The 12,059-nt window shown below is 40.1% G+C and overlaps 1 protein-coding gene across 5 annotated transcripts in view; it reads left to right on the top strand.

Annotated features, from left to right (window-relative positions):
• Positions 1-12,059, top strand: part of FOCAD (focadhesin) — a 310,432-nt gene that overhangs the window by 263,674 nt on the left and 34,699 nt on the right. For all 5 annotated transcript variants that reach the window (XR_013960579.1, XR_013960580.1, XR_013960581.1 and 2 more), the window contains one exon: positions 2,170-2,250. Coding sequence is in view for 2 of the 5 variants with exons in the window: in XM_080667664.1 (XP_080523790.1) it covers positions 2,170-2,250 (81 nt within the window). In the remaining 3 variants the exon portion in view is untranslated. The remainder of the gene's footprint in view (positions 1-2,169; positions 2,251-12,059) is intronic.

Genomic DNA, 12,059 nt, shown 5'->3' with positions numbered 1-12,059 from the left:
ACACCAGTTTGAACTCAGATCTGTCGGCCTCCAAAGCCCATGTTCTTTTCCCTCTTCCTTCCTGCCTCCCTGGGAGAACAGTTCAGACATTGAGTCTAACCCCGTATTTTACAGATGAAGAACCTGAGGCTCGGAAATATTATATAACTTATGTACAGAGCTGGTTCAGTGACAAATCCAGAAAAAAAAAAAAAACAAAAAAAAAAACAGGTCTCTGAAGCTTGGAACAAAGTTATTTTTCTTTTACCAGATGTCATAATCATAGTTTGTATACTACTCATATTCATTAAAAGTCTCTTCCTCTCACAGCCAGCATGGCTCAGTGGTTGAGTATTGACCTATGAACCAGGAGGTCACAGTTCAATTCCCAGTCAGGGCACATGCCTGGGTTGCAGGCTCCATCCCCAGTAGGGGGCATGCAGGAGACAGCCGATCAGTGATTCTCTCTCATCATTGATGTTTCTGTGTGTGTATGTGTGTGTGTGTATATATATATATATATATATATATATATATATATATATATATAATCTCCCTTCATCTCTGAAATCAATAAAAATCTTTTTTAAATTAAAAAAAATAAAAATCTGTTCACATATAGCTGGAGTTCTTCTGGCCCCTGCTTTTGAGAAAATAATGGGGTAAGTGCATTTAAAGTCGTGCATCTCATTGACTGGAACTGAAATTCTAGGTCTTAGTATAACAAGGCTTTTTCTATTTCCAGCTTTTTGATAACAAGCAATAAGGAATATTTGCAATTCCCACATGCTTAATTTATGCTCATACGCGAAGATTTTCTGGGAGGCATCACTATAATGTACTGGAACCTGTATCTGCTCCTCACTCTTGATAGAATTTTGACCCACTGACTCTCTTGGACCCAGGCCAGAGGGGTTTAGGTACCAAAGATTCCTCATTAAAACCTAGTTCCACATATCCCCTGACAGGTAGTGTGTGGAGAGCATTACTGTGAACATGGGCCCCTGTAATTACTGTCTCCCTCACTTTCAATCACTCCTGAGCTACAGAAATAGGACATTATTCCACAGCATTTCCAACATAATGAACTTCAGACAGCTGGCAGCTGGCATATTAAAATGGAGAAAAGAAAGAAAACTTAGTCATTGGAGGAAACCCTTGGTAATGCTAGTTTTGAAGGGCAGTGCTCTCACAGGGTCCTGGTACAATAGCATGTTTGCTTTTTTACATAGGTTTTTTGTTGTTGTTGTTAAGAATAGTTTATTGATTTTTAGAGAAGAAGGGAGAGAAACATCGATGTGACAGCACAACATGGATTGGCTATCTTCTGCACGTCCCCCACCTCCTACACACCCCCACCAGGGATCAAGCCTGCAACCTGGGCATGTGCCTTGAACAGGGAATCGAACCAGCAATCCCTTGGTGCATGGGTTGATGCCCAACCAACTGAGCCACTCCAGCCAGGGCTATATAGGTTTTTAAACGTTATGGGCTATATGGTCTGGCCCACATAAACTCAGGTCAGGTCACAGTGAATCATTCTACACCCAGGTTCTTTGGAACCAAATGATTGTATGTCTGGAAAAGTACAGCTACTTGTTTCTGATGGAATTTTCTGGGAGGAAAAGAATCCTGGAAACTCCCAGGACTCAGCGGGCATAAATGTCACTGCTTCGCTGTTCCAGGTCAGCAGCACCTGGTTATTTGTCCATGTTGGTCCCTTAGTCCCTGCCTCATAAAGTAAGAGATAGGTTGGTACTGATACTGGTTGTTACATCTCATGGCTCCTATATCCGATTCAGGATGTCCTGAAGTGGCTCCCAGAATGGTGGTCTCAGCCTGCAAGCCCGGCAGACACCTTCCTGACACAAAGGAGGTCACAGGCTTGGGGCTCATTGATGGGACAATGTGGCAAGGATTTTTTTTTTTAACCACTTCAGTAAAATATTCCTCCTCTGTGGTTTCCAACCTCTACTAGGTTTACTACCATTTTAGATAGCTTGCCTCGCCTAAGTGATGACTTCAAGGCCGGCCACTTTAATAGAATTAGGTGCAGCCACAGAGTATTGTGCTGAGATTAATGGCGTAAACATCACCGGTTTGTCTCTAGGTTGACTTGGCAGCATTATCTTTCCTTCATTAGCCCTGCCCAGTTCATTGGTTAATTTGATCATTTTTCTGTCTCCACAGTTCCTACTGACTATAGCTATTTGCCTGAAAGCAGTTTTATTAGAGCAGCCATTGGCTTCTGCATTACCGGAGGAAAAAAAGGCAAGTAAACACATTTCTCAAGTTTTATCCTTCTTTCTGCATATTAAGTAAGGAGTGTGCCCTGAACATGCTTCCATATGAGTAAACAACACAAATCTGAAGGGCTGATGATTTTCTTCTACTAGAGCATCTTTGCAATAGTGAGGACGAGGATCCCAACTACATTAAGTGGCACATAAAGCACACACGGTGCAGAGTCTCCTGGCATCACCGTATCTGACCTGGTGGGGTGAGGGAAGGGTGCTCTGTGAAGACCTTACTTCATCTTCCGTCTGGTGATTTCAAAGGAACAAGCGCCCATTACTTTTCTAGTCAGTTTCAAGTGAGTGTCATCTAAAAAGGGGAACAGGGCTGGGTGCCGTTTGTGTTTCAGGACCTGATTGGGAAGTGGGTCTTCCCCTGAACCTTGTATGATCACCCTGTGTTGTTGGAATCACTGGCTCTGGGTTTTATTTTTAGCTTATGTTCTTTTTCTCTGCAAACATTTGTCCTTTGGGATTCTTTCTTCCTGTCGCCCACATTAGAGCGCGGGCAATCTGAACACGGAGATTGAGTGCCTTTTGTTTTAACTGGAGCCAGAAGAATGCCATCTAAGTTATTAAATAAAAATTCTTTAATGGTACACATACTGTTCGGTGCTGCGGGGAAAAAAATGGATTCGAACTGAACACGTCACAGCCCAGGAACCAGTTTCTTTCACGTAATTACCTTCCACTGGTGTTTGCTGGTTCCATTCTTTCTCGGGCAGGGCAGGTCGGTCTGGGCCATCTCGATTTTGGGGGAAAATGAACATGAAGAAATCTGAAGGAAGCGAGTTTGATTAATGAAGATGTGGAAGAATAAAATCTTAACCATTGAAAGGGACAGTAAAGGTCACGTCATCTGATTTCCCATTGGGTACAGAAATCCCTGGCGCTTCCAGATTACAAACTCCCTTCAGAGCTTGGAGATGAATTCCTTTAGTTTCTGCAGTTCTAGAAATTGTGCCCGTTCTCCTAGGGTCCTGAGTTAGCGTGATTTGCTTTCACACGTCCTCAGTGGAAACTGATACATGGTTATGTCATTGTCGTACATGATATAGCTATATCTAAGCATGTCATATATTACTCACAATGCCAAGTTCATTGTTTAGAGCACCATCCATCAAGTCTATTTGAAGTACCTATGACAATAAAGATGTCTTCGTAAGTAAAAAATTATATTTTTACTAAAGGAGCATTAAAATTTCCATGGCTAGGATAATTCCAGGGATATATATTTTTGCTCAATTTTTTGTTTAGTCGCTCCCTGATAGCTTGTAAAATTTTTAAATGGTGATAATGTGAGATAATTTCCATGAGAGAAAAAAAAATCCTTAAGGTCAAATGAAGGATAGGCTCTTTTCCAGTGAATAAAATGTCATTTGGCTTCCCAGAGCCTTAGTACTTGGCAGAAAAGAATTTTCTCCGCAGCCTGTGGGACCTTCTTAGCCGAACGTAACGTTTATGATGACGCAGTCGTGGCACAACAGGGAGCCTTCTGCTCCAAACCTGAGCAGCCAGGGGGCTGCCCTCGGCGACGTCATTGCGGCCTTCCTGAACGCTGTTTTGAAACAGATAAACCAAGTATGAAAAAGGCCCTGTTACCAGTCAGATTGTTGGCGCTTTCAGGTTGTGGGAGAGGGCTGCCTTCCTGTCAGGTTTGCTGACTAGATTCAGAGGGAAATCTATTCAGCCTCACACATTACTAATGATGACCCCGAGGAGTGGGGGCCGTGGGAGGCTGACCTCAGTCTCCGAAGCCCATTTACAAAAACAAAACCAGACCGGGCTCTCGGGGACTGAAGGGGTGGCCCAGTGTGGAGGTGTGCATGCAAACGACTGTTTCTTCTTCAATATGCCCAGCTCATTTGAATTTTAATAACACCCTTCTGAAGCAGCTTTTGAGTTGAAATGTCTGGATGTCATTCCCCAGAGCCCAGTGGAGCTGCTGATGGGAAGGATGACAACTTTGGTGAGGTCTTTTGAGGAAGAAATGGCTCTCGTAGATAAAAATCATGCTTGGTACAGGCGGAAGATGGCAAACTTTAAGGAGAGAGCTTGGCTCCATTGCCTCTGTGTGCCATTTGCTAGCTCACACGAGGAAGACCAACGGGATGAGTTATCCCTGTGCCACACTCATGCCAGGAGATTGGGCATCAGGATCTCAATTTTAGGCAATCAAATTTGAGAGGGCGAATCTATTCATCTGCTTTCTGATGCTTAGGGCTCTTCTCACTATAATACCCATGTGATAGAACATACAAGATGTTCATAGAATCCTATATGTCCATAGTAGACCTACATTTTAAAACCATACCAAATAGATTAAATCCATTCTAGTTATTAAGGACTTCAGTTAATAATTTTCATTATAACTGGGTTTTGTTTTGTTTTGCTATATCCTGTAATATTCTCTTTTCTTCCCTAATAGCTCTGGCCTCCTTCTAGCAGATGTATTATTCCTTGTTCTTTGTCCTTATCTATTCCTATGGACATTTCTTGACTATGCTAGGCTTAAAATTTGTTTGTAATTTAAGTCTTCCTGTCATGGAATCATTTTTTCCCCTTAAGGAACTTTAAATTTTGACTCTTATTTTGCTCCTTTTCAATTCATTTATTCTTTTTTCTGACTTCTGATATTTTGTATTTTTTCAACCTCATTGCATTTTCAGATTTCAAGATTTCATTTACTTGTTTTATAAAACATTTAAAATGTATTAAGAGTTCTTAATAAAATAATTATTTCTGGTGCTAACATTATGTATTTGCACCTAACGATTTAAGACTGTTTTTCTTATTCTGTTGCTGGGGAATATGACTAATTTTCTAAGCTTATATTTTTCTATTTGACTTTGAAATTCACAGTAAGAAGTATTATTTGAGGAAAGTATATTTAAATCCTTGTAATAAGTCATTGTGAATGGCATTTCTTCTTTAATATGAATTCATTGTTCAATGATCTGTACATATAAGTATTGGGCTTATGTATAAACTAGAGATAGGTATATTCTCAATCATTTTTGAACTATTAACATGAGATATAATTGTTGACAAGTCTAGCCAAAGGAGCAGAATTAGTGAACTCTGAGTGTAGAATAAATGATATGAGAAAGCTGTGCTATTTTTCTGATGAAATTACGGAATCAGTTGCCAAGACTATTATTTTAAAATACTTTAATTTAGTAATAATTGACCTATACAATTATTTTTAAAAGAGTATTAGAAATGGGTACATGTGTATAGCACTGTTTAAAAATGGTATAAAGAAGAAAAAATAATTGCCTACAATCTCACCCCTAGAGGAGGCCACAGTAGACATTCCAGTGTATGTCCTTCTAGATGGTGGTGTGTTTGGTTGAATCATAAAATTTATAGTATTTTTTCTGCTTTTGACAAATTTAACAACTTCCCACGTACATAAACATAATCACCACTGATCTCCAAAAGGAGGCTTGGAGGGAAGCAGAAAAAGAATCCTTGCATTACTTTCTAGATATTTGTTAAGTGGTATTTTTTGGGGATGTTTAATTTCTAATTTTGTTGTAAACACCATGAAAATATGTACAATCAAAAAAAGTCACCAATTATTCCATGTCCCATGTCCCTTGAGCAGTGACTATCGCTTTTGAACTTTACCTTTTAATTTGTTGTTTTTATGCACACACAATTTTTCCATATTTTCAAGTATAGATATACTTTATATTTTTACCTTAATATTACATTATAAACATTTGCCTATCTTCCATGTCTCTATAATTATCAATTTTAAATGACTGTAGACTATTCCATCAAGTTAATCAAAATTAACAGTTTCCCTATTAGTCATTAAAATTTTTCTATTATACAGAACATCTTTTTTTATTTTATTCAAAAATAATTAAGGAGTTTCTTTTTTGTTTGTTTGGGGTTTTTTTCTTTTTATTGAATTTACTAGAGGCCCAATGCATGAAATTCATGCAAGAGTAGGCCCTCACAGCCCCTGCTGCCTCAGCGCTCGCGGCCCAGCTGCCTCGCGGCCCCGCAGCCCAGCCCACTGGTCTTTCTGGAAGGTCGTTCCACCGTCTGGTCTAATTAGCATATTAGCTCTTTATTATACAGGATTATATAGGATTGGGGTGACACTGGTTAACAAAATTATACAGGTTTCAGGTGCACAATTCTACAAGACATCATCTGTACACTGTATTGTACACCCCCCAAGTCAAGGAGAACATCTTTAATTTAATTTTCTAATTTATTTTAGAGTGAGAGAGAAAAACATCTATTTGTTGTTCCACATATTTATGCATTCATCGGTAGATTCTTGCGTGTGCCCTGTCCAGGGATTGAATCCGCAAGCTTGGTGCATTGGGACGATGCTCCAACCAACTGAGCTGCCCAGGCAGGGCCAAGCCAAGGAGAACATCTTTATACATGTAGTTTTCTTTCCTCTGCATGTAACCTTCCTTAGAACAAATTCTCAGTAATTCATTAGTGGGCAAGAGTCTGAGGACTTGTTGACTATAGGGACGACATGGCCTCATATATTGCTTTTCAAAAGGGTTGTAACAGTTTTCAGTACTTCAGTCCTGTCTGAAGATGCAAAGCAGGGAATCATAGCAGTTAAAAGCATGCCAGGGTTCATACCCACTTCTGCTGCTTGTTGGCTATGTAACTCCAGGCAAGCAGCTTAAGTCTCTTAAGCCTCAGTTGCTCCTGGAAATGGAGAAAATAATGGAATCTTGTTTATAGAGTCGTTGTAAGGATTACACGTTTATAAATTGCTTTGTGTAACAGTGCTTAGAAAACAAAGAAAATAATAAACCCTTTCTAGTTTTCATACTACAAAACAAACCAACATATAGATAAACAAATGACTACAGTAAAAACCAGTCAGGTATAAAATGATACCTTAAGACTTTAATTTGCATTTCATTGCCAGAAGGAATAAACATTGCTGCATGTACTTACTACTTGAGAGGTTGTTTATTTTTTATTTAAATTTTAGAGTTTTTTAATGTACCTTTTTTTCTTTCACTTTTTCTTGTGAAATAATTTCAAACTTACAAAACAGTGAAAATAGCCAGGTAACTCCTCTGTTCCTTGCACCTGATAGTCAGGTTTCGCTGGCAGTCGAAATGATGTCCTTCGCATACAAAGAATTTAATGTGGAATGTCACACTGTGCTTATTTATCATCTCTTCCTCTCCTTTAGCATGGAGTAGTCCCTCAACTTTTCTTTGTCTTTCATGACTGGAACATGTTTTAAATTAAAAGTGAGGTATTTTCTAGAACATTCTTCTATTTGGGTTTGCCTGCTGTTCCTCAGAGTCAGGTCAATCATCTTTGGCAGGAATACCAGGGACCTGAAGCTCTGCTCTTCTCCCCGCATCCCGTCAGGGGCCACATGGTGTCTGCTCCCTCTGGGGATGTTAACTTTGATCACATAGGTGATATCTTCCAGGTTTCTCCAATGTAAAGTTTCTCTTTTTCCCTTATCAATCAGCATTTTGTGTGGAGAAATTTGAGACTTTATGAATATCCCATTTGTTATCCTTCTTTCACCCATCGGTTTTAATATTATTAATGTTTTCTTACCTGAATTAATTATTACTATAGTATTTACCAAAAGGTGATTCTTAATTCTGTTATTCCTTTTCCTTTTAGTAGGCATTATACTGTAAGGGAATGCTGTTCGCTCCTTTCTCCCTTTCTTTCCTTCTTTCTTAGTATAAACTACTAAATTCCTATTTGTTTCTTTATTGATTAAGGTATTACATATGTGTCCTTATCTTCCCCATTGCCCTCCACTCATGCCCTCACCCCCCTGGTGTCTGTGTCCATTGGTTAGGCTTATATGCATGCGTACAAGTCCTTTGGTTGATCTGTTTCCCTTACCCCCATCATCCCCTACCTTCCCTCTGAGGTTTGACAGTCTGATCGATGCTTCTCTGTCTCTGGATCTGTTTTTTTTTTCATCAGTTTATGTTGTTCATTATATTCCACAAATGAGTGAGATCATGTGATATTTATCTTTCTCTGACTGGCTTATTCCGCTTATCGTAATGCTCTCCAATTCCATTCATGCTGTTGCAAATGGTAAGAATTCCTTCTTTTTATAGCAGCATAGTATTCCATTGTGTAGATGTACCACAGTTTTTTAATCCACTCATCTGCTGACGGGCACTTAGGCTGTTTCCAAATCTTAGCTATGGTGAATTGTGCTGCTATGAACATAGGGGTGCATATATCCTTTCTGATTGGTGTTTCTAGTTTCTTGGGATATATTCCTAGGAGTGGGATCACTGAGTCAAATGGGAGTTCCATTTTTAGTTTTTTGAGGAAACTCCATACTGTTCTCCACAGTAGCTGCACCAGTCTGCATTCCCACCAGCAGTGCACGAGGGTTCCTTTTTCTCCACATCCTCGCCAGCACTTGTCATTTGTTGATTTGTTGATGATAGCCATTCTGATAGGTGTCAGATGGTACTGCATTGTCGTTTTGATTTGCATCTCTCGGATGATTAATGACTTTGAGCAGGTTTTCATATGTCTCTTGGCCTTCCTTATGTCCTCTTTCGAAAAGTATCTATTTAGGTTCATTGCCCATTTTTTGATTGGGTTGTTTATCTTTCTTTTGTTAAGTTGAGTTCCCTGTAAATGTTGGAGATTAAACCTTTATCAGTGATAACATTGGCAAATATGTTCTCCCATGCAGTGGGCTTTCTTGTTGTTTTATTGATGGTTTCCTTTGCTGTGCAGAAGCTTTTTATTTTGATGTAGTTCCATTTGTTTATTTTCTCTTTAGTTTCCATTGCCCTAGGAGCGGTATCAGTGAAGAAATTGCTTCAGCATATGTCTGAGTTTTTGCTGCCTGTGGATACTTCTAATATTTTTATGGTTTCCCATCTTATGTTTAAGTCCTTTATCCACTTTGAGTTTATTTGTTGTGTATGCTGTAAGTTGGTGGTCTCTAAATTACTATTTTATTTAATTATTTATCAACTGTTTTGATCCTCACATTGTTCCAGATTTAGATCAGTAAGGGCCTCTTTAAGTTGGCTCTTGTGTTCTTTTGACATGACCCTATCATTCTTTGAGATACTTTCTTTCTTTGTGGACAAGATGTTTAAGGCTCATGTTGTAGCATCCTCAGCCCTGTAATAGCCAGATAGCTCAGCTTCTTCCTAGTGCAGACTGATATTTAGAAGCAAAGATCTGGCTACACATCATCCCATTGCTGCTGGGATAATCACTGCTGCCAGGCCCTTTCAGTGGACAGAGTTAGGAAATTCCTTCTCTGTCTCTCCCTCCCCCCCTCCTTTCTCCCTGCCCTCTCTCTCATGTCATTATTTATTCCTATATCTAGCTATATGTATATTGAAAACCACAGATTTACAGTAATGTCTCCAATCACAGTTCAACACCACAGGTTCACTCTACCTTTCCCTCTTTTTATATTGGTTAGTTTCTTCTCTGACAGTAAGAAACCTGGCGCCCATTAGTCTCCATAAATTGGCTCACTTTCTGAGACCCCCGAAATGGAATCCTGCCCCTGCCTCCACTGGGCACAGCTGCCTTTCTCGCAGGCCCTGGTCTCTGCTGGGCAGCCACCTGCTTGGCACTCCTCCAGGGGCTACGGGACCCAGGGATGTTTGTTTCTGATAACTCTGAATGTGGCTGAGGTGCTTGGTCTTAAGACAGAACATCCTACCAGCTCTGGTATCTGACTGACACGTCAGAATCATGATCTGTTTCCAATGACTGTCAAATCATAGAGGCGTTTCTGACAGGGTGCTCAGCACCTCCTGGTCCCACAAATGCACCCTGCTGTCATTGCCTTGACCTTGTTTTCTGAGGATTTTGGAAAATTTCTGCTCACCATTTTCATCTCGGTTTAAACATCCTTTCCTCAGTGAGGGAAGAGCGAGGATTCCCTGGTGGTCCCAGATCAGTTTATCTTTCTTACGTGGTGTCTTTCTGTGTGGTTTTCATACTACTTTATATATGCGTGATGGTTTGCTTAATTCTTTATTGGGTTCTTTGTTTAAAGTCTGTCTTTTGCCTTAAATTGTAATTTCATCAAGAGCAGGAAGAGCATCTGTGTTTTATCCTAAATGCTTAGAGAGGAGTACTTGGCAAGTAATAGTTTTCAAATTTTTGTTGATCTACAGCTTTAAGCACATATATGGGAATAGATCGTCCTAAGCTAAGTCGCTGCTAAACAACTCTGAAGATGGAGAAAATAAAGACATCTCCACACTACACAGTGCTGCGCTGGTGATGGGAATGTGTGTATCACTGGCTGTTAGCCTGTGTGTTGCCAGACTTTTACCGAAGGGCTTACACACGTGCACTGTGTAGGGCTTACACATGTGCACTGTGGCACCGAGATCTGAAATCCGTGTAGCCAGGGTAGGTGTGGTAATGGGTCCCGTTGTAATGCACTGTGTTCCGATATGCCGTTTGTATCAGGGTTCTTTGAAGCCTTCAACTGGATGAGAGAGTTAAAGCAACTTTGTATCTGGATTTTAAAACATTTGGATCCTTCTAACAAGCACTGTTAGATCTCCTCAGTCCCAAATCCGTTGTCTATAAAGCACTTCAGTATTTCCTTTTATCTTAGGCACTTGCTTGAAAGGCAAACATTATAATAAGGGAGCCAGCCATTCCCAGGGCTGAAATTTGGATTCTCGTGTCCAATGCTAAAGATCTCTGGGGAGGAAGCCATGTGACTTCATTCTCCCCAGGCCTGGGGACCCACTCTCTGTCCTTACATCCCTCCACATGCATGGAGCTGTCTTGTATTTTCTTCATCCCTAACAGTTACTATAATGCCTTTCATTCCAGGTAGGGCCGGACTTAGTTCCCTGCAGGGATGGTGGGACGTTTTGTGTGAATCTATTTATGCTCTTTGGTACTGATTCTCTGCCTTTTAGTGGTGGGAGATTTATTGTGTTATAGAACTTTCTTGGTTTTCAACCCTGTGCTCCATTTTACAAGTTCTCCTTGTTTCCGACACTTGGTTATATATCAGATCAATGCTAAAGAACATGGAGCAACATGAAAAGTGTACAGTAAAATGCAGTTATTGGCAAAAGTTCTCTTGTCCTGTCAAGAGAGAGCTCATTGTCTCAGCAATAAAACATCTGGAAAATGGTCGTATTTCACACTGGGTCCTGGCATAGGAGGGCAGGTTCAGTGTCTTCCCTGATTCCCTAGGTCCCCTGGAAACTGCAAAAATTTTATAATGAAGTCTGTAGAAGGGCCTGGAGTAAGATTTTATGTGATTTTTGAAAACACTTGATCTAAGAAAAAAAATAATAGAAATCTGCTTACAAATTAATGATACCTAATATAGAATTCTATGCAAGTCCTTAAAAGGAGAGAAAAAAAAAGTAATTCTATGCACAGATATTTACTCCCACCTCTCCCCCCGCCCCCCATCTGCCAGTTCATCGGCCATTTTTATGAATCATGAGCCAAAAGGACCCAGAAATACAGCTGAATTTTTGTTTGCTTTTTTGTGAAATCAAAGAGTCCAATTTGCAGCCAGTGTTGTCTAGGGACAATTGCCACATGTGTGTGATCAGTATAGAGTTCTGTGACTTCCTGTCACTGCTGTTTTGTTTTTGCTACACCTGATTTTCCCACGGCTGTGTGTCCTCTCACTGGCATGTCAGCTCCGTGAGCAGAGTGATGTATTCTGTCTTGTTCAACTCCGTCTTCATGTATGAAACAGCCTGGTACCTAACAGATACTCAGTTACTGGTTGAATGAATGAATGTGTTCATGGATATATTTACTTTT

The sequence above is a fragment of the Plecotus auritus genome (genome assembly GCF_963455305.1).
Source record: "Plecotus auritus genome assembly, chromosome: 5".
NCBI lineage: Eukaryota > Metazoa > Chordata > Mammalia > Chiroptera > Vespertilionidae > Plecotus > Plecotus auritus.
Note: the sequence above shows the minus strand (reverse complement) of the source record. Positions and strands in the feature narration are given on the sequence as shown.